Source organism: Eublepharis macularius, chromosome 8, assembly GCF_028583425.1.
Source record: "Eublepharis macularius isolate TG4126 chromosome 8, MPM_Emac_v1.0, whole genome shotgun sequence".
Lineage (NCBI taxonomy): Eukaryota > Metazoa > Chordata > Lepidosauria > Squamata > Eublepharidae > Eublepharis > Eublepharis macularius.
In genome coordinates, this window is record NC_072797.1 from 42,287,606 (window position 1) to 42,311,708 (window position 24,103).

The window sequence follows — 24,103 nt, forward strand, 5'->3', positions numbered from 1 at the left end:
ACAGACGGCACGACAGTTTCCATTCTTTCAGGCATTTGGAATCAGAACTCTGTGGCCAGCTGATACTGAAAGCCTCCTTCTACAGAAATATAATGTAAATGTACAGCATGTCACATGCCAAAGAGATCATGGGAAACCATCACAAAATGATTGAGATACGTTGCTGATGTGGAAAACTAACAACTCAGCATACCAAACACATATGGAGAGTCTTATAAATGAACAAATATGGCATATGAAAATAGATATGTTTCTGTGATGCCTGTATTGTCTGGACTAGCCCAAATCAGCTTAGGAAATGGAAGAAGAGGAAAGAAACAGGCAGACAGGTAGTTCCAAAGAAAAAATGGAGCAAAAGGAGGAGAACAGAAGAATGGACAAGGTCCATGCCTTTTGGACACAACAAAAGAGATTATGCCATCATTTATTCACTAGATACTGGGGGGAGGGGATCTATATGCATTATTTATTATTCATCTTTTATATATATATATCTATATAACCTGCACTCTAAGATATTGTGGATTCATGAAACAGTGCACAATCATAACACATTAAAAATTCACAATACAATTTTTTAAAATTTTAAAAATTCTAAGATCCCATCAGTGAGAAGGCCTGGGTGAATAGGGAGAGGAGCACCTGAGGTCAGGTCCCCTAGGTCAGGGGTCCCCAACCCCCAGTCCATGGACTGGTCCCAGTCCGTGGCCTGTTAGCAACCGGGCTGCACAGGAGGTGAGTGGTGGGCAAGCACAGAGCCGGCTCCAGAGAGCAGGCGAGGTAGGTAGTCGCCTATTACCCCCAGATGGGACTGTCTAGTTTCAGGAAAACAAACTCAGGGCTCACACTGATTCTGTATTGTGGTGAGTTGTATAATTATTTCATTATATATTATAATGTAATAATAGAAATCAAGTGCACAATAGTATCAATCCGAAACCATCCCCCCCCCCCGCTCCCCAGTCCACGACACCAGTCCCTGGTGCCAAAAAGGTTGGGGACCACTGCCCTAGGTAGCAGGGGAACCTGCATTCAGAGAGAGTTTCACAAGTGGGGTACCACCAGTCCTCTATGGCTACTCATTTTTCTTCCACAGGTGGATGCACATAGAGAAGGTCCTGTCCAGAAGATCTTTGCCAGGCAGGAACATGTGAGGGAAGGCAGCCTTTAAAGTATCCTGGGTCCCAGGCCATTTAGGGCTTCTAAGGCACTGACTAGCACCCCGACTTGTGCTCAGAAGCAAAAAGGCAGACACGGAAGTTCTTTCTAACTAATGTTAATATTAATGTTAGTTTCCTTATTAATTTGTTATAACAACAAAAATAATAAGATGGGACTTCTTGTTAATAAAATAATTCACATCACTACTATAAACAAACATAAGACAACTGTGGCATTCTATCACTAGCCTAAGGAAGTTGTTACAAACTTCAACAGAAGACAGCAACACACCAACCTCAGTATATAAATAAACGTTTGAGAATCTTACCTGATCTACTACCATGCGGTTTGCATATACTTCATCACTTCCGTTCAACATAGCAGAAAGCCTGGCTGCAGCAAAGAAGGTGGAGGGACTCGAGCATTTCTTAAAAGCATTAAATGGGGAGTGTTGCTGATCTGGAATAGAACACATTACAGGAAAATATTTCTTGCACTGTTATTCTTTTATTCATTCTCGTAATGAAATTGGCAACACTTTACATTTAAGTGAGTCAAAAATTGGAATGAGATTCCTTTTATGTGCATACTTTCCATCTGTGTAAATGAACTCATTCTTGGGAAAAGAGGGACACATCAATTCAGTATCTGATTTATACAAGGGTATAAGCATTCACCTGCACCTTAACCCCTATTTTGTTTTGTCACAGTAGAGCAGTCCATCAGGGAGATTATTCGTTTTGTAGGCAAAGCTCTTTAAGTTATCTACCAAATAAGCCTGATGGACTATGAATTGAAATGACCAGATAACTAAGTAGACAGGGCAAAAAGAATATCAAACTACATACAAAACTTCAAATTGTAACACTGCACATGATAGCATTACAAGAAAACGTTCATATACTGTTCAAAGCACAACCTGAATATCTTTATGCAACTGTGCAATAGAGTTAATGGTCCAAATATTACAAAAACTGTTGTAATAGTTTAACATTTTAACCACTATAATTATGATATCAATATCCAATATAGATATGTTTAGTACATTGAAGCGTCATATATGTGACAAGAAGAGCACAGAAATTTACCCCAGCAACATAGAAGCCAATGACTGTCCACTTCTGGTTCAGAACCAGCCAATAAGAGCTGTGTACTGGAAGACAGTTGTACAGAAGTCAGGTTTCGAGAGTTAGAGGCTGGACAGTGGGGAGTGAGAAAAGTTTGTTCTGGCACAAGTGTGCTCTTTGAAATATGTAGAAATATAAGAGCTTTGAGTTAAGTTCTCCTGTCTGGTAACTGAGTGTTTTAAAATAGCTGGGATTGCCAAGTCTGGTGAAACTGAGTTGCAGCAGAACGCTGTATTTATATCTCATAAACCTGCCAGAGAGTTGGCTTTAACCTTGGGCATGTACTGTTTAAAATCCAGCACTTGCATCTCCTACATGGTATTTACTTCAATTTATTTATTATTCATTTATATGGCACCTCTCCAGAGACCTGCTTGAGGTGGATTACGATTAAAACAATAAAACAAAACCATTAAACCAAGCCAGTAAAAACAAAAGTCAGTAAAAAACAAGCTGAACCATGAAAATAGGCCATTAAAAACAAGCCAGGATGCAAAACACTTTAACACACACACACACAAAACAGCCTAAAAAAATATAGATAAATTGCAGTCCTTAACCCAGAAGATCATAAAAAGCTAAAAGAGATAAAACCATAAAAAGCTGAAAGACAGGTTTTAAAGGATGGGTAAAAAGGAGTGTCTTAGCCTGGCATTTAAAGGAAAACTCAAGAGGAAAGGGCATTCCAAAGGTGAGTTGTGTGTTTCTTTCTGAATAAACTTGATTGTTGCTCATTTTTAAAAAAGGAAGCCATTTGTTCCTGTCAGTCTACCATTATCTCCGTTATTGGCTTTGGTGGGTTTATATCCAGCCACAATTTTATCTCCTTGAACTTTTTAAAAAAATCCACTGGCAGGATGGTGTGTGTGGGAAACTGTGACAAGAGAAATCCTGTAGGATGGTGTCTAGCCCCATTAATAACTGTCACAATAGTCATGTGTTGATTACAAAAGACCCTTGGCTCAGGAAAAGTGAATAAAGAGCTGGTGGTGATATTTTGTCAACTTGAGCTGATTACTGTGAATGGCTGCATCACTATGGGATTGCCCAAATTTTCTGTCACCTGATAGGATTTGGAATTGACTAAAGAACCTTAATGTTCCTTTAATAGCTGTGGATTTTTTTTCTGAATGGGTAATTTACCTGTGTGGACACAAACTAGTGCTGCACAAGATATGGGTGTGAGAGAGAAAATGTGTCAGTGGATAGTCTGAATTTAGAGTGCTGAAAATGTAGCCAAAATTTGTTAAACTTGTGCAATAGCCTTATGGGAACCCACAGAGGACATTCATGTCAAATCTGATGCATAGGTAATGGATTTGCAGCCCACTGTAAGGGTTCATTTGCTTCCAGTATGCTCTGCTTGCAAATTTCTAAATGATGACATCACAAGGGTAATGTTTCAGCTTTTTGCTGCTCAAGGAAGTGGCAGGTTGGCTCCCACAGAAAAGCTCCCCATGTACAAGCAGAGGGTGATTATTATAACATCCCCCCCTGTAGCAGCCCTCCAACTCCCCCCTTATCCTAGGTGTCCCTCACAAGCAACGTTTTAGGTGTACTGGGAGTGGTGCAGGGAAGCTGTTTCTGTGCACAGATGGGATCCACCTGAACGAAAATTAGTGACAATACCAGTGGCATGTATTCATAGAATAACTCACTGATACATTCATCTAGTAATGATACTATAATACTGTTGATACTCTAAAATTTGCCAACTGGATCATAACAAACAGGCTTAAACACTGAGGGATTTAATCAGCATTTCCTCTGAACTAGACTACTGCCAAGGGAGCTATATATGCTGATTACCATTGGCCAAGACCAGCATATAAAATCCCGGCTTCCTGTTTTTCCTTGTCTCTGCAAGAAAAACTCTTGGATAAAGGTTGCTCCTAGGATCTGCTCTGAGACTCTGGCCAAGTTTTTGTGCATTAATCCAGGTTTTTACATCATACACTAAAAGTCGGATAACTAAACCAAGTTGTGACAAAAAAAACCCTTGGTAGCAACTATTGTCTCTGTTGTTCGTTTGTTTTAGAACAGAGATTGAGGGGAACACAGTTGAAATAATTTTACAGATAAAGAAGGGATAGGGAAAATACATAACAGCATGCCACTAGATGTATGCACTTGCAAAATTATCATTTTAATTTTGAATCAGAAAGTCAGAAAGGGTGGTATCATTTTTGCTAAATATTGTGAGCAATGTTATTGTTCCAGAAATCAGAACAATATTCCCAATGTTGCCCTTCCCAACTTTCCTATATTAAACAATAATTTTACCACTGCCTCTTCCACAAAAGCATCAAGACAAGGGCTCCTCTGGAACTGTAACCACTACAAGTACAGGAAAAACCTATTCAGAGGAAACACAACTATAGATTCTCTAATAATATTATAATTTTTCTCTATATATTTTTTCTTAGTGCACAGTGCTGTAGTGTTATTTACAATAAATATGTATACAATATATAAAGCCTTCCTGTCATGACAATAAATACAATACAAAATATAAGGCTATTTCACTGGGGCACTGGGAAGAGAGGCTTGCTTGCTTATGAGGAGACGTTGCTGAAGGGACAGATGGATGCTTGCTCATGAGGAGATCTTTCTGAGGGCTGGATGGATGCCTGCAAGACATTCCTTTGAACTGCAGCTGTAGGCCATTTGGCTACCAGCCCTAGCTCTACCACGCTTGTGTGGACAAGGTGTGTCTGTCCCAACTAACTCCCCTGGCTATGTGGTCCTACACCAACCTCACTATAGTAGCCAAGGAGGAGGGGTTGCTATTATTCTCCATGAGTCCTTCAACTTCCATAGATCTCCAGGACAAGCTATACTGAATGGATAGTGACTGCATGTACCTGTCTCTGGGAATTAAAGATAGATTGGGTATCCTTCTTGTGTACAGACCACCTAGCTCCCCCATAAGCACTCTTTCTGAGTTGGCAAAGCTGCTAGCACACATGGTGTTAGAGACACCTAGACTTATTGTTCTGGGAGACTTCAACATCCACGCTGAGTGTTCAAAGTCAGGCCCGGCTCAGGAATTTATAGCTTCCCTGGCAACCCTGGGCCTTTTGCAAATTGTGATAGGCCCTACACATGAAAGAGGCCACACCTTAGACTTAATATTTTGCACTGAGCCTTTAAGAGAAAACCTTGTTTCGACATTGGAGGTTCGGCCTGAACCATGATCAGACCATCATCTCCTGAAGGCAAAAGTTAATATAGCCCCAACACCTCACAAAATTGGGGGTCCTGTTAAAATGATTCACCCACAAAGGCTCACGGACCCTTCTAGATTCCAAAATGCCTTGGGGGATTTTAGAATCCCAGACACATGCCCCACGGTAGCTACTGTAGGAGTGTGGAAAGCAAAGCTCCTTGAAACTATTGACAACATTACTCCTTATCGTCCGCTCCAGCCCTTGGGACAGACGCCAGCCCCATGGTTTACCACAGAGCTGGCTGACTTAAAGAGGGTTGGAAGACATCTACAAAGGCACGGGCAAAAAACTCATGCAGAAGCTGACAGAACGTGCTACAGAACCCACTGGAGGACTTATGAAGCGGAAATGAAAGCGGCAAAGAAACATTAATTTTTGGCAACTCTTGCGTTGGCTAGTTCACAACCACCCCAATTGTTTAAGATATCCAGATGCCTGCTAACCCCTAAATCTGAATCTTTACAGTCCCAAGAACAGACAATTAGCGGCGAGGCATTTGCTAAGTTTTTCACTGATAAAATAGCACGAATACACTCTGATCTAGATGCCAGCTGCAATGCAAACAAGATAGAAGAAATGCTTAATACACCATCCAGCTTACATTTGGACTGCTTTGAACCAATCACAATGACAGTCAGATCTTAACAGGATCTTGATGTCTATGAAAGCCACTACTTGTGTGCTCGATCCTTGCCCATCCTGGCAGTTAACATCAAACAAGGACCACATAAGTGAACCACTGAGGTGTATTGTAAATCAATCACTAACTCAGGGCAGCTTTCCCCGACAGCTCAAACAGATGGTTATCCATCCGCTACTTAAAAAACCATCCCTAGACAAAAATGATGTGGCCAACTATTGCCCAGTCTCTAATCTGCCCTTTCTGGGCAAAGTGACTGAGAGAGCAGTAGCTGACCTACTCCAGACATTCTTGGATAACTCTAGTGCTCTGGACCCTTTCCAGTCAGGTTTCAGACCAGGGCATGGAACAGAAACAGCACTAATAGCATTAGTGGATGATCTCCTCTGAATATAGACAAAGGCCATGCCTCCTCATTGCATCTCCTGGATCTGTCTGCAGCCTTTGACACAGTAGACCATGCCATCCTGTTGAGGCATTTAGAAACAGAAGTGGGCATCAAAGGATGTGCCCAGGATTGGTTTAAATTGTTTCTCTTGGAGCGTACTCAAAGGGTTGCCATAGGAGATCAACTATCTCCCGAATGCGAAGTATCTTGCGGGGTTCTGCAGGGTGCAACCTTATCTCCCATGTTATTCAACCTCTACGTAAAACCTTTAGGAGAACTCATTCGCAGCTATGGAGTTGGATGTCATCAATATGCAGATGACACCCAACTCTATATCTCGCTATCCAGGTCCCCACAGAATGCAGTAGAAATCTTAGATCACTGTCTGACAGCCATGGTGAAATGGTTGAAAAACAACAAATTGAAATTGAACCCAGACAAGACTGAAGTGATGCTTGTTGGGAAGGCAGAGATCATGAAGGACATTTCCTCCCCACTTTCAACGGAGTTCGTCTGACCCTTACAGACTTGGTTAAGAGCCTAGAGGTTATACTGGATCTAGCGTAATTGCTAGAAGAACAAGTTAAGGCAGCAGCAAAAAATGCTTTCTACAACCTCACTCTAGCCTGGAAGATGGCTTCTTATCTTGACACAACTTACCTGGCCACTTGGATCCATGCTATGGTAACATCAAGGCTCGACATCAAGGCTTGGAATTTTCTATACATAGGTCTCCCATCTAATTTAACTAGGAGGCTCCAGTTAGTGCAAAATGCTGCAGCTTGATTGTTATCAGGAGCAAGCAGGAGCATGAACACCACTCCCATCCTACAATCACTCCACTGGCTACCCATCAGTTACCGTGCTCAGTTCAAGGTATTAGTTATTACATACAAAGTTCTTCACAGCTTTGGTCCAGCATACCTACGGCACCTCCTCCCTCCCTATGTTCCTCCACAGCAGCTTCGCTCATCTGAACAGGGTCTCCTGCAGGTGCCAGGCTGCACATGGGTGAAGTCAGCAACAGCCCATACACAGGCTTTCTCTGTGGTGGCCCCTATCCTGTGGAATGGCCTGCCCGAGAGCCCCCATTCTCCTGGCTTTTCATAAACAATGCAAAACCGAACTATTCAAAAAGGCTTTTTACTCAAATGGGAGGGCTGTATTGTAGGAATGGGGTCTCAGATGCATTGCTAATGAGTTAGGGACCATAAACTTCATCACTATATTGCCTTACATATTATCTCCTGCTTTAAATATGTACTCCTATGTACCACCAGTGCTCCATGTTGTCTAATGTTAGTCCTAGAGCTGATTATGTTCTGCTTCAGTATTTTTTCTACTCTTTATTGGAAGTTTGCTGATACTATGTCTTTTATATATTGTATACATATTTATTGTAGTATTTATTCATATTTAAATAACACTATAGCACTGTGCACTTTAAGAAAAAGAAAAATATAGAGAAAAATTATACTATTAGAGAATCTATACTTGTGTTTCCTCCAAATAGTGTCTTCCACAAAAGCAGCAAGAGTGGGGAGGGAGAGAGAGGAAGGGCCCCTGACCCCCAGCTGGTCTGCAAGCTGGCCCTTTCAGTGGGATACATCAGGCCTCTAGAGTTCAAAGGTCAAGTCTTACCATTTAAAGTAATGCCCTTTGAAAATTTAAAGGGCCACTGCATATCAGACTACTTAAAAACAGTAAAAGGCTTCCTGACTCAATTTTGGTTATTTCCAAAATTTATCAGAAAAAAATGTCAGAAACTGGAAATATCAGAAAAGCCTTTCATAGGACTCTACCACATAGTGAATTTAACATCGGTTTTTATGCGTATTCAGTCCATGAGGATTGGATCCACCTTATTCATCGGTTCTGGCCCCATATTGCTTCAATTCTTTAATTCTGCATTTTGAGGGAGTTGAACCAAACTGGTGTCTGTTTTTTATTTCTGCACTAGAAAAATGTTCTGATTCTGCTGCAGGCTTTGAGGACTTGTCAGTCGAGATAGGTTGAGGACTTGTCAGCTTCCTCAGTAGATGGCTGAGGACTCATCAGTTTCCTCAGTGGATCGGCTGAGGGCTGGTAAGTTTCCTCAGTTGATTGCTGAGGAAAGTTACGTGGGTTTTTTTGTCTTTTTTAATGGCACCAACATTGCAAGGTTGCTATTTTTAAAAAAATCAGGAAAAAATTAATTGGTTGCTGTTCAACCAATTAGGATGCAAAGGGATAAAGGCAAGGGCAAAAGTTAGCGCCAGAGCCAAGCCTCACACTGAAGAAAGCATTCTGCACTTCAAAAAAGCCCCAGTTTGACTTTGCTGGGGGGGAAAACATTGGGGTACGTGTGCAGGGAGAAAACCTGCAAAAAAGCCAGGGAAAGACCAATTCTGTGGCAGCTGCAGCCTTTCTCCATGCAGAATGCTAAAAAGCCTGGGAAGCAATTTGGGGACTGAATCAAAGTATTTTGACCATGTGTGCAGAAGTCTGGAGAGAAACTGATGCAGTATGGGGACAGAACCAATGAAATAGCCCTGTGCAGGAAAGGCCATAGTATCAAATATTACCAATTCAGCCTACTAATTAGATTATTCCTGAGCTCACTCAAGAGGCAGCCAAGCCAAATAAATAGTATGGTAAACCTGATTTTGGCTCAGTAATGTAAAGAGATTGTTCCTTGGAGCAGGATTTTACATCTGTCATTTAGTTGATAGCCCACTCCACATCTTCAAAACTGTGAAGACTCCACACCTATGAGGAGCAGCAGGATTTCTACAGCAAAGAGGTCCAGGTCCTGGCTCTCTGCAGGCTGACCTGGTATGGACCGCTCTGGAGTAGAGCCACCAACTTAAGAGTGCAGAGCAGCAGTTGGCCTATGCTGAGAGCTAGACAGCTGGAGCTTAGAGCACAGGCCTTGTGCCTGGTGGACCAGTTGTTCCAGCAAAGCAGCCTTCCTAAGTCTCAGCCTAAGGAGGCTGAGGGGTAATCTGGCTCAGTTGCATCTGCTGGCAGGTGTTGAAGCTCTGGAGGCTGCACTGTGCTCTGGCCAGGATCCTGCAAAGAAGTACTACTCCCAGCACTCTGCTCTGGACCTCCAAGGAGGTAGCACATAGCCAGTCTGGTACTTTGCCTTCTCTGTGATGCCTCAGGCGAGGTCCTATGCCGCCACCATTCCTGCAGAGTGGAAGAGGGTGCCGGTGGGCTGTAGGCTGGGATTTGTGTCCTGCCTGGAAGAGGCGTAGTGATTATTTCAGGGGCCTGCCGGGAGGCTTACTTGCAGACTCTGGCAGGGGGGCCTCTGGTGCTGCTGGAGCATGGTCAGCAGGTGCCTCTGCAGCCCTCCCTGAGCCCACTGGATTCCTGGCCTTGGCTCCTCAGGCTCTTCCTCTGAGCTCTCCAGGTCAAAGTCCTTGGCTTGGTGAGAGGGCTGGTCAGAGGCAGTTATGGCAGCCCCCCCCCCCTATGGGAAAGTATGTTTTTTGTTGTTATTCAATAATCAGAATATTAAAAAAGCCTGCTTTCTACACAAGTATCCCAAAGACCTGTCCTCCATCACAGTACGAACAATAGATCTGGTTACACTAAAAGTAAAAGGCATGATCTGCCCAATGTTTCCAACAGGAGAAAATTAAATACATGGTGAATTCTCATTGAGATCAATGGGATTTAAAAAGGGCTTCCTCTGACAGGGTTACATGCAACTATTCCGTATACTGATCAGCTCTAGGGGAGTGCATTCTGGAATTCCCAAGCCAAAAATATACATGAATATCACTGCTTCAGGTTGTTACTAAGAGGCTTGTTCCCCTGAAATTTTAGTATCATCTGGCTGAAAAACAGCCACTCCAGCCCCACCCCCGCAAAGTCCCTCATAGGGAATAATGGGAGAGATGCAGTTCTCTCTCCCTCTCTCCTTTTTGGGAACAGGGCCCTTTTTCACAGCTATTTTTTCCTCCCAGTCCACAGCTCTACACAGAAACTTGATTGATTCATCACATGCAATAAAAAAACACACACACACACTTAATGCCCTTAATGGGATGACAGTATTTGAATTTCTAAGCCAGGTTTATTTCTGGACTATTCAAAAGTGTATGATGCTGAGATGTACGTGTGTGTGATATGAACTAGAAGAGCTGATGACTTGTGGGTTTGGCATTTTAGCATTTTATTAATAATTACCCATGAAGTCAGTTCCAGAAGGAAACTTGCACAGCCTTAATTCCCAGCATCTCACCGTTGGCGCCGATATTGATTTATTGCAGTTCTTAATACATGATCACTTATTAACTCCATTGTGACTAATATAACACGAAGGCTAATGATGGTAACTGTTGTTGCTAGTGGTTTTATACTTTAAAAGCATAATATTTTTGAAATAATTGTTGTGTTTATTGCACTGGGATTAGTTTATACCAATGTATCAGATTTTATTTATCAGTCTAGGCAATGAGAAATGCAACATACATAAACATGGACTTGGAATAAATTCTTTTTTTGTTCTTTTAAAAATGACTTTCCTTGTGAAAGCAGCAGAAGCTAATGCTCTCGTAGCTTCTCAATGGTCAGAATCCCTTCCAAGTTTATCAACTCTGAATGAGGCAAGGATTAGATTTAGGGAATGTTCACGTCATTCAATACATCACCCAGTCCTAACTCCCCCTCCCAAATCTGCTTAATTTCCCCTGCACCTTTTGCTTCATTTCTGTTTTTCTTTAACACTTTCTCAACCACCCGCAAAGTCTATGAGTCCTGGTAAACAGTGAGCCTGCTCAGTCCTCATCAGGCTGTCAATCTCAGATTCTCTTTTATTAAGAGATAGCTCCATGGTTAGCAGTACCAAGATTGACCTGCCTCTACATTAGTCTCCTCCCTGCATGCCTTCAGCACTGCTCCCTTTTGTCTTTGCCCTCCTTGGAGCTCTGCTGCCTGCTTCAGCATCTCTTGCACTCTAGGTTGGGCAAAAACTGCTGTCTTCTGATCCAGTCTGCCTGGGAGTGCCTCTCTCTTTCTCATTCCCTGTTAACCTTCTAACTGCCGTTCCCAAAGCACTTCTATAGCTGAGCTTACTTCAGCCCTTCTCCTGCTTCCCCAAGCTGCCTTAACTTGCCCCCTCCAATAGGGGCTAGCATCTCCCCATAGCTCCCCTGCCCTCACTGTGCCAATCAATGTTTTCTCAGGCCTTTCCTTCATCAGGTCTGAAAAAGGGCCTGCCAACCAGCCTGACAACTTGACACTGGCAAGCCTACCTCTGCCATCCAACTGATGGGTTGGCATGGCCCCAAAGCAGCCACGGCCAGTTCCGCTCTTGCACACCAGCTGGACATCAAATTCACTCCTACTTAGGGTTGCCAGCTCCAAGTTGGGAAATTCCTGGAGATCTGAGGGATGAAACCTGGAGAAAGTGGGGTTTGGGGAGGGAAAGGACCTTGGCATAGCATAATTCCACAGAGTCCACCCCCAAAGTAGCCATTTTCTCCAGGTGAACTGATCTCTGTGGCCTGGAGACTAGTTGTAATTCCAGGAGATCTCCAGCCACTACCTGGAGGCTGGCAACCCTACTCCTACTTCCAGCACTAACATATCCACCTACACTGGGCACATTCCCACCTGCTTTTGATATTTACAGACTGCTTTTCTCCCTGATGGGGACCCAAGATGGTTTACAATGGAGTTCTCCCCTCATTCATTTTATCCTTACAACAACCTTGTGAAGTAGATTTGCATGAGAGACAGTAACTGGCCCATGGCAGAGTGGGGTTTGAACCTGGGTCACTCACATTTCTCAGTCTCTCTGACAGCAATCTTTCATAAAAGAACATATCCAACTCAGTTTGGGAAAGATTGAATCAAAACAGGGGGGAAACCCAGAAAGCAGACAGCGTGTGATGTCATATAGTTAATCCCCCAAACCCTTCTCCAGTCTGGCATTCATTATGTTAGCTGACATTATGTTAATTCCAGTTTGGCAGTTAATATAACTGATCACACAGATGATTTCTCCTCCACTACCAGAGTGAACAATGCAGGCAGCCTGTACGGCATTTCTTCCTGGCCACTGCACCATTGGCAATTGGTAAAGGGTTGCCCATGATTCTGACCTACAATTTTTGGGTACTGTCTTCTAAGATGAAATAATGAAGCAGCCAAGTCAGTTGACATATACGGTGGGGCCCGGAATAAAAAACTGAAGACTGAGCATTAGATCACAGCACGATCTTCTTCTATAATGCATGTATTTACTAAAATGTATATAAATAACACAGATTTTGCAAAAATTGTGAGACATTTACTTACATATTATACACTCATCTCCAGTGTTCATATTAAACAATTTTAGAGGCTTTACTTATAAAGGGAGGGGGGTTGCACAAGAACATGTTAGGTGAAGTAGGAAAAATATTTACTATAGATAAGGAATAACAAGAGCAATCCAAAGGAAGTACACTGAAGTCCCATGACCACTAAAACTCTGAGGCTGCATTTAGACACTACATGAAACCAGTTATTAAGCCTGAATGTGCACAAGCTTGCATGCATCTCGCTCCTTTCTCTTCCCCACCATCTTGTTACACATTGTATAATTCCATGCTGTACAAGAAAGGAGACAAATGCACAAACTGTGAAACTACCCTGGATTGTACATATAACATATTCAAGCTTAACATCAGAGTGATTTGACATCTGAATGCAGCCCAATCTTCAAACCACTGAAACAATAGAAATTCTCTTAAATGGAAGGTGCTTGACAGCAGAGCTCTTTAAGAATAGAGCTGAAAGTTTCTATTAATAAAATAGTAATTCTTGGAAACTAAATACTTGGAACATCACAAGAAACCTATGTTTTCTGTTGGTTCATTTCCAGTGGATTCTGGTATCTAAACAGCCAACAGCGATATCTTAAGACTTTCTAAAACACCTGCAGCTCTTTTACAAGTAGGAACTCACTCTCCTCCTATGTGCATAAAATAACTATTTCATAAAAGGAAAAGAATTTCACCAGACTCACAAGACAAGAAAACAATTAATTACACATTGACTGTGTCAGTTATTTATTTCTACCGAAAGATCTGATGCAACTTTAAAAAATGACAAAGCATACAGCTAATGTACAGGTTATAAATCACATTCCTGCAGTTCCACAAATTCCTTTAAGCATGACTCTTGCACAAAAATGATTCACAGACTGTACTTTATCTAAATTCCAGTGAAGTCAATGGTAAGAGCCACAAAATATATTCAGACTGTTTACTGGCTCATTAAACATAAATATTTGCAATCAAAAAAGTTAAAAAAAACACCACAGTACTTTAAAGAGATTTTTCCCACTTCTTATATTGCTTCTGGGGGCATCTGAGTATCAGAAATAGGATATAGGTTTAGATGGACTTTAGTAAGATCCAGCATGATAATTCATATATAGGGTCCAGAGGAAGATTTCCATGTACACTAGAGCCTTTACACAAGCAGAAATGTACTAAAAAGATTTGTGTTGGCAGCCTGCATTGAATTAAACTTGCATTTTCATTTGCACAAGACTGTACTTAGTGAAATTACTTGAGGAAAGGGATGAATGTGTTCCACAGCACAACTAGCACTATTGCTTGCACAAGCGAAACTCCACCGAAGCGAGTTTGAGTTTCCGTTAACACCTTTCTGAATCCAAGCCCATGTCTATAAGATTATATTGAAGGTTGAGAAGGAATTTTCTGCATCCCACAGTCCCCAACAAATATTTGGAGCTTAATAACTCAGATCTTGTGAGTGCAACATTAGACTGCACCCACTGGCTCAGTAAGATAACCCAATGTCACACTGGGGGAAGTTCAGTAATAGCAGTTATGTAGATTTTCATGCTCTAGTAATAATAATATCCTTACAAAATAAACACTAACTAATTCTTACACTATTATATTCATATTATTCCTAAACATTGTTACTTTTAGTTGGAAAACATGATAATCTGATGAACATCAAAGAGGCTATCTTTTTAAGAAAGAAATTTAACAATATATCATTGTGGCGATATTAATTATGGCATTTGTTCACCTAGACTGATGACTCTGAATTAAGTAGTAGCATAGCACTAGGGTTGCCATTCCCCCGCCTGGTGCGGAGGGATCCCCCACTCCCACCCTCCACCCCCTGCTCCTGCTCACCTGGCTGGTGGGGGAGGCATGGGCCTCCCGGGGCACGCGCCTCCCAGGGCATGCTCCCAGGGGGCGTGGTGTGCTCTGCAGCGGCCCAATCTGACCCAATTTGGGCCCAGATCAGGCTCGAAAGTGGCCAATTCAGGCCCATGTTGGGCCAGATCAGGCTGCTGCAGAGCGCAGGAGCACTCCCATGCTCTGCAGCGGCCCGTTCCAGGCTGATTCGGGCCCAATCCAGGCCAATTTGGGCCTCCCCACGGAGAGCGGGAGCGCTCTCGGGGCAGCCACAGCCTGCACAATGATGTCACTTCCCAGAAGTGATGTCATCACACAGGCCCGGGAGCACACATGCGTGCAATGGGCACCCGAGCAGGTAGATGCCAGGGGCCCCACCTCCCACTGGGAGGATAAGGGGACCTGGCAACCCTACATAGCACCCATATGGAGACATAATTTGAATTTGTACATAATGCTACAGTCAGAATGTTGACTGCAGTGGGTCATAAGGACCATATCATTCCAGTCTTGTTCCACCTACATAGGTTCCCAATTTGCTTCCAGGTCTAATTCAAGGTGCTGGTATTGACCTTTAAAGCCCTGCAATCCTTTGGGACCTGCAGACCTTACGGACTGCCGGTGCCTACTCCCATATGAATTTACTCACTACAGTCATGTTCATGTGCCCTACATCCCCGTCATCTGAGGCTAGACGAGTGGCAACCCAAGAAAGGGCCTTCTTGGTCATGGCATCCAAACGATGGAATTTCTTCCCCAGGGAGATCTGTCTGTCCCCCTCTAACATTTTCTTCTCCTAGCAGGTGAACACTTTTCTGTTTTGTTTGGCTCTCTCACACTGCCCCTCCTTCCTGTTTACATTTTAATTGCTGTTTTGCTTTACATATATGTGTACATATGTATTTTTAAAGTTTATTGTAATGTATTTGATCATTCATTGCCTTGTGGGGGCTCAAAATCGAATAGAAAGGAAGCATTAAAATGTATGAAATAAAATAAAATAAAATAAAATAAAATAAAATAAAATAAAATAAAATAAAATAAAATAAAATAAAATAAAATAAAATAAAATAAAATAAAATAAAATAAAATAAAATAATTGTTTTAGGCCAATGAAAGAAAGATAAGTTTTCAGTAGTAAACAAAACAAAAAAGATTCCAGAGAAGAAAATGACTAATTCACTCCTGCGGAAAATAGCAAGCAGTTTTCAAATAGGTTACCAGAATTGCCTCCAGCAATCTGAACATAGGTTAATATATAACTCAAAGAATTAAAGCTATGAAACTAAAAGGGGGAAACAGCCACAATAGTAAACATTCTGGATAAAATTTATGAGTTTGGATAACTTGCCAAAGACATCTAGATCTCTGTTTGCACAACTGGATTAAAGACACATCTTCAAAAGAGACTTTCCACTTGTGTATGTTCCATTATCACACTCACACAAGGCTACCAGAGAACCATTATGACATACATTTATCAACTGTTTTTAACCTTGCAATGTGTAGATTTTTACACACACAGAGAAGTTCAGCTATAACATGAGAACCAGGATCAGTATCCAAAGGATTACTGAAACAATGCAAAACACTTTAAGCATTCTGGGATGCTATATAATTGCCACTGCAAGCCTATTGCTATATAGTACAGTAACAGAAGTATTGTTCTAAAGAATCCACAAAAATAAAGTTGCACGTATAGCTTATGCAAAGGTTTATCTGTTATGGTGTCTTGCAGACATCACAACAGACCCCTGTCTGAATGCAAACACCTGGGCAAACTGAACTGTGTTTCATCGAGAAGCCAATAGCACAGCAAACCAGATTTTGACTGAAGGCTTCCCAAATCAAGAAACTTTTAACTGCACTCGGCAGTGAAGAGAAGGAGGAGGAGGAGGTGTGAAGGAATATCCATAAAAGCGGTATTTGGGCTTGTCATGTCTCTAACACAAGGTTTGTCAAGACAGCCCTCTGCGGACTACTTTTTTTAATTTATTAGCTTATGGTGAGACACCCCCCCCCAACACACAATGATGCTCTGAAGAAGCAACAACAACAAAAGCCAGGAAGAAAAAGTAAGAGAAAATTATAACTCTCTGCATAAGCTGTTGACTATTAAGTTAGCCCATCAAACTCAGGGCTTGCACATCTTCCCCTCCAGAGCTTCACTGGATTTTCCCACAGTGAAAAATCATGCTCTGGAGAAAACTGGCTTAGCACTGTTCAAGATGCAACTGCTGTCCTTGACTAGGACAACAGAGCAACCTGAACTATTAACAGATTCTGTGCAAGAACAGAAGCTAAGAGCCAAACTACACATTCGTGTTTTTAGTCAAGTCTGGATTCCCTCAATCCAACTCGTGTTCCCTGCAGCCACACACCAGCTGCACAGGGAATGGCTTCTTTAAAAAAACTGGAGAGCCCATATGATCTTGGGATGCTGCTGCAGGGAGGAGAAAGGCTCCTACCTGCCCCAAAACCTTTTCCCAACCAGAAAAAACTCACAAGGCGAGTTAATTCCCCATTTTTGCTGTGGAATATGTGTATGTGAAGCAGCTTAAACAGGGAAGTAACTCTCCCTGTGCTGTTTTTTATGCAGGAAAACAGATTGAGAGGGAAGGCAGGAGCCCTTCCTTCTACCCCCTCCCATGGTGGCATTCCAGGGCCATTTGGGCTCTCTTTTTTGGACTTTCCTTTTTTTAAAGAAGCCATTCCCTGCAGCTGTTGTGTGGCTGCAAAGAGCATTAATGTAGAGTTTGGCACTGATTTTACATTACAAATCAACTTAGAACTCTCCATGAAAAGATTTCTTTTAATGTTTAATCATAATCAGCATCCATACTGTGACTCCAAATGGGGAGGTTTACTCATCAGTGAGGATAACTGAAAGTTGAAGTTGTCTACTGGCTGGCCCCATGTTGAAGGAGAGAAGAGCAAGTTTCCTGCAGTTCCTGATTTCTTGCCCAATGATTTGCAGCTTCTGCCCTTCCTCATCTTGTGTGTTCCTCCTTGAAGACATGGGAGCAGCTGCCCAGTGTCCTAAGGGTCTGGGATCCTTATGGTGCTTTATTCGTTATTTACAGCTGTTTTTCTGAACGGTTACTGCATAAGCACCAACACAATCATGCAGCAGACAGTTCCAGATGTCCAACATCATTCTGAAAGCAACAGAAGCACCTATGTGGCTTCTGCCCCTCCGAAAATGTAGCATTACTTTTTGTTCTCTATTAAAAATTCAATTTTTTTTCTTTTCTACCTTTTATTTGGACTGGACAACCCAGTTTTTCTATCTCCTTTTCCTTCATGCAAATGGGTGTGCCAGTGGCCAAAGAGGCCAAATGAACTGCTCCCTGGTTTACCTTTATGGCCAAGACAAAGGGAGTTATTGGCTTCGATGACCCTAACTAGATATCTTCAAGTATTAAACTTTTGTGCACTCATTTATAAAGTTCTGTTTATGTTTTCTTATCTCAGCTTTACCAGCAAATTTTTAACGTACAATTTCTATGATTGGCCACATCCTCTGAAGAACCACATCTCCAATGAATGCAGCAGGAAATGTCCCAAGTCTGGTGGATGCTAACATTCACATGTGAATATTTACAACCGCAGATGAATTTTATGGCTGTCACTGAACAGCCCTCTATTTCTTCACTTTGTGAATGCCACAAAGCAGCTCTCTAATTCTCTTCTTTATCAACAAACACAAGAAGGTGCTGCTGACACTCACACTAACAGCATTCAGATATGGTGAACAAACTATGGTTTCTTCATGATACCATGTAGCTAGGAAGTCCACTCCTCCCCATGCACACTGCACTGAGATTCAAAACTTTGAAAGTTTAGAATTGAAAAGCAGTTATATCCAAATCAGGCAGTTTAACAAATTGCAGTTTGTTTCTTGCCTACAAATCAGGATTCTTCACCACAGTTCAATCTTGGCATATTATTCTGGTTTGCACGCAAGATACAAACTACAAGTTATTAAACTACCCAATTTTAACAACCCAACACAGTATGGCTGGTTCTAAACCAGGCAGTCATCAATGTAAGTGAAAGGAAAGAGGTGTTCCAGAGACCCTGGAGACACGCTGCTGCTCAGAGAAGACATTGACATTGATAGGCCAGTGGTCTGACTCATTATAAGGCATTTTCATGTGTTTATGTGTTGGTGCAGGGTTACAGGAAGAGAGAGAGGGAGCATGTGTGCCCAATGCCCATCCTTGGTCATTCTCATTTATTCATGATGTCTGAATGCAGTCATAGTGTGACTGTTAATATTCGTGATGACTACACTGCGGTATTTGGGGATATTTTATACATTTCTGTGTTCTCAATTTACCATTATAAAAGGTAACCTCCCACTGAGATATTCCCCTAATCGAAACCATTACGTTTATATACTTCAGATGTATCTTCTTCACATAGAATCGTAAAGCTGTTATTACAACAATAATCTGCATTCCCCAGTAATGAAGCTCTTTTTCACAATAAGAAAGCAAGTGTTTGGTTAAATCAATTCATCTTGTCATCCGTTGTGCTGCAAATGAGGCAGACTTCCTCCACCTCCAATGCCTCCTGCGCATTGCTCATATGCTCCCCCATTTTAAAAGTCGCATCACTTTCAACAGATCAGTCTACCTGATGCCTATAATTTTTCTGCATAATATCCAGCATAAGCTTTCAAAGCTGTTATGGCGAAACCATGAGGAGTCACACTTCTTACTAAATGCACTTGGTTCAACAACTATCAGAAGTTGTCCCTTTAAAAATGAAACGAAAAGCACCCATACACTCATAGGGGTAAAACTACTTTGTTTTCCCAAACCATTTGGTACACGGGACACACAAAAGGTTTAAATAATGAGGGGGAGGGATACAAACCTATTTATCTCAACCTGAATATGACCAACAACGGAACAAACAAACAGAAGACTTAGAAATAACATAAAGCAGGGAAGTTTTTTGTCTACCTTTTGGTTTGGATGTCCTTTTTCGAATCTTCATTTTAGGCAAGGAAGGCCAAGAGTAATTAAAAGGCAAATCAGAGTCTGAGTCCATTGTCTGTGCTAAACAAATGGGGGCAGACAGCAGCTCTCCAGAGCAGTGCTGTTGTTGTTTCCAGCAGCAAGTCAAGTGCTAGAAAACAAAAAAAATGAACAAGGCCGGATCAAATTGCCCACTAAACGCAGGAGAGGGAGAGGCAGAACAAGCCTGTTCTCTGCAAGCATCAGGGCATGTGGCAAACCAGGCTGCAAATATTAAGGCAGACTCCAGCAAGTTAAAATATGATGAACACCCAAGAGCAGAACTGCTGCATCCTGGTCCGCCGTTATTGGAAAGGTCACTGTGTGCCAATGAATCATTAACTCACCTTTCCATTTTCAATGTAAATGAAGAATAATCTGACTTGTTAGAAAAGGAGGACTTTTTCATTTCAAAAGGATATAGTAAACTGAGGCAAGACTTTTCTTTTGTAAAGGTTAATCTGTTCATGCCTCGAAATATGTAAAATGATTTTGAACTTCAGAGAGAACCAAGAAACTCTGAAAAGAGAACCTGAAAACGTTCAATTACATTTCTAAAGACCAGAATTTCCTCCAGAATTTACAGCATTGGCAAACCTGAATGTTTCGTCAATGAAGCAGCTGCCAGCTCAATAACCCAGCTCTTATCCTTCCACAATGAAAAGAGTGCGCACACGTACGCACACCCCTTCATTATAAAGATGGATAAGCCGCATAAGATGTTCTCCTCTTCAAAATGCATTCCCTGAAAACTATTGTTTTTGGCTCAGGCAGCCTCTGAGACTGACACTGAACCATAAGGATTTTTGTAAGGCTGGCATCTTGACAGAGTGAGCCTGCCCCCCACGCAATACACAAAGGAGCTAGTGACTAATGTACAACAAGTCTCCCATTCTTACACAGTCTCCCTGAACAACTTGTCAGCAATTAGTATTCAGCAGAAACTCATTATCCCTCCCCCATCGTTACACTACACAAACTTTGGATGTTTTTTTTAAAGGATCGAACATGGCTACACAAAAGCCAAAGCAAAATTAAACACAACTGCTGTTTCTTAAGCAAACGCCATTGAAAGTCAGCCCCCCGCCCAGTATGAATTTTTGCACTCTTCATAATAGGGAAGGCGGTGTGGATATGGGGATATGCATAAAGGCCAGTTTGGGAAGATGACGACGTCAGAGCTTGTTAACATTCCTCTGTTCCACATCTATTATTTTCCAATCAGTGGGCCACTTTTGCGTAACAAATGAAATGATTCCCCCCCCCCATCTCACATTGTTTGAGACAGATGAATGACACATTTGCTGGAATAAAATAATTTAGATACAATTCAAAAGTTGGAATTTTGTTATGACTGGATACATTTGCACTAATCCTATTTTGCAGGCTCAAAATAAATGCCTTAATTGCACCTTTACTGTCCCAATTGGTTCTCTGTTTATTGTGCAAGAACCAAAGAGGTCTATTTCTAAAACTCTTCCCTATTTTGTGCTATTCAGATAAATAGCAATATAGGGCAGTGATTCTTAACTGGAGTCATATGGACTCCAAAACGCAGTCTACACATCTTGGGGGGCATTCAGAACATTTCATAGCAAATGGGAATGCAAGTTAAGTAGTCGCTCTCCCCCCCCCCCACAACATCTTCTGACACTCTCTAGTGAGAGAAGAGTTATTTTATACTGCTTATGCCACCCTGAGTATAAAATCTCAGATTTCTCCCCTAAGCCCTTAAAAAGGTAAATATATGTAATGGACTAAAGGTTAAAAAACATTGCTGATCCATGGAGAGGGTGGGCCAGTCCATGCACTGCACATACATGGCCGCAGGGTCTCCTGTCAGTGCCCAGCCATAGTGACTGGCCACTGGTGTAATCATGGCATAAGTCCCTGTGCCAGCAGGCCGGGGGTGGGGCATAAGTTAGTTGGCGGAACTTGGTGAAATTCAAGGCACGCTACACACTCACATGGGGGAGGAGAGTGACATCGAGAATGTCTGACTAACAACTACTACCCAAGCTCCCTTGCAGGTTACCTGTCTCCTGAGTCCTGGACCAGGAAGGGATGAGGGTGCACTGACAGGTAAGAAGGAACAGGGGAGGTGGCTGCCCCACCTTGCTTGTTCATACTAGCCTCCCCTTTCTCCCACTGGCCTCTAAGGTTGTGGATCACCGGGGGGGGGGGCATGGCCCCTGCCCATGAGCTAGCATGGCACATGCCTACCACAGAGACATGGCCCATTCTTGCCCAGGAAGCCATGCTCAACATAGGTGTTTCAGGGGGAGGCTTCCAGCAGCCCATGTTAGGGCTCTATTCAGACTTCTTGGTCAGGCTCCTCCCAAAGCAGAGGAGAGACTGTGGCTGCAGGGCAGGGTGACTGGGTACTTGCTCTCATAACTCCCTTGTAACGGCAGGTGTGCAGCCCCATGACTGTCTCCCTCACAGGATCAGAGCTCCAAGTATCTACTCAGCAGCGGAATATCCAGATGCAGACAAGGATGCAGCTGCCGCCTCCAGCCACAGACATCCTCCCAGGAGATGGCAGACCTGGCCCTGGCCTACACAAGGCCCAGCCCCTCAGCACACATGTCTCTGTTTTCCTTTCAGGCAGGTTGGGACCCATCAGGGATGCCAGGGCGCATGGCTGTTTCAGCCCCCAGTGATCCTTTCTGGGTACCATCTGAGCCCTGCCCACAAAGCCATTCCTGGGCAGCCCACAATTGGATTCTGCTCCTGAGAAGGCAACATGAGGAATGGCCCTTGTGGCTCTGACTGCTGCGTAATCAGGCACAGCTCCCGACCCAGTCGAAGGAAGTTGACAACATGTGACTAGACATCCTCTTTGCTCTTGGCAGTTCAATAAATATTGTGTCAAATAACTAGACCCTCCCTACCTCATTGCTCACCCACAGCTGACAGTAGCTCCTCCTCCCCCCAGGAGCAGCTCCATGGCACATTCTCGGGGATGGTCCCTATTCCTGGGCTGCCAGGGAAGCCACTGCCCCAAGAATCTACCAGGTACCTTTCCCTTGTTGAGTGGCTTGGCCCCCAAATGGAGCAGGGTCCCGCCTGGCCTCCACTCACATGGCAGCGTGGCAAACGGAGTGGGATGCAGTGTTCCACCCGTGTGCAGGGGGGAGGGCCATCAGTCCCCCTCAGTGCTGTTGGGGTCTGAGGCACCAGGCAAATGGCTTTGACAGCTAGGGGGGCAACAATGATCCGGGGGGTTCTTCACCAGTGAAAGTGGGTGTAGTTCTTAGGGAGCAGACAAGCTATGTTGCGGGTACATGGGCACGTGTTCCAGCAGCACTGTGGACCTCAGGACTGTGCTGCCCATATATCATAAATAAAAACACAAAATAAATCATCATAAAATCAACAAGAACCATCAGATAAGCCAACAATAAAATTCAATAAAATCATATTTAAGAATGGGGCACTAAAATGATGGAACTACCTCCCCAGGGATATTCATCTGTCCCCTTCTATCACTATCTTCTGCCAGCAGATAAATACATTTTTGTTTTGTTTGGGATTCATTAAATAACCCCTGCTTCCAGCTTTATGTTTTAATTTGCTATATTTTGTTTTATATATGTATTTTAGTTCTGTTTTTAATTGGTTTTATGACGTATTTTTATTATGCTTTTTAAATTTTTAGCTGCTTTGGTCACTTTGACTGGACAGAAAGGCAGGATATAGTAAATAAAATAAAGCACAATAAAATCATAATAGCTCAATATCAATAAAGAGACAATAATAAACTACACACAAATCATGACTACTGGTTGTATAAGATTGCACCCACCCACCCCATCTTGGTTTTGTACAGCATGGTGGGCATAGAGATCTCAGTAATAGCTTTTGACCACTTATTTAAAATCTTTTGTTCTATGTAAATTGGCACCATTTGAAACAAAAAGTTCAATTTTGGTAATATATTCATTTTAACAGCAGAAATTCTTCCTAGCCATGAAATATTCAGTTTTTCAATTCAAGTCTTCAGTAATGCTTGTCCACATTTTTTGATAATTGTCCTTATATAGGGTCTCATTTTATGCCAATACATTTATTCCTAAGTATTTTACAGGCTTTGTAGTAATAGCATAGTCCCTTACTTTTCTTGTTCTTCTGTTGTTGCCAAGAGCACTATTATATTTGTTTTCTTTTTATTCAATTTATATCCAGAATTCTGTTCAAATTTTAATATTTGTTCTATTACATAGATCAGAGAATTGCTTGCATTTGTCACTGATATAAGCACATGATCAGCATAGCTTTTCATTTTATATATCTCTTTCCCCTCCTTTATTCTATCAATTCTACGGTCTTTCCTGATTCTCACCACCAAAATTTCCAAAGCAATAA

The 24,103-nt window shown here is 42.3% G+C and overlaps 1 protein-coding gene across 3 annotated transcripts in view; it reads right to left on the reverse strand.

Annotated features, from left to right (window-relative positions):
* The window catches only part of ARHGEF28 (Rho guanine nucleotide exchange factor 28), a 197,102-nt gene that overhangs the window by 81,881 nt on the left and 91,118 nt on the right, over positions 1-24,103 (reverse strand). For 2 of the 3 annotated variants that reach the window (XM_054986794.1, XM_054986793.1), the window contains exons 1-2: positions 19,682-19,939; positions 1,490-1,620 (exon numbers count right to left, since the gene is read on the reverse strand). In XM_054986794.1, coding sequence (XP_054842769.1) covers positions 1,490-1,620; positions 19,682-19,769 — 219 coding nt within the window. In that variant the 5' untranslated portion in view covers positions 19,770-19,939. Of the gene's footprint in view, positions 1-1,489; positions 1,621-19,681; positions 19,940-24,103 lie in introns of those variants that run through there. The other variant, XM_054986796.1, reaches the window with a different exon arrangement.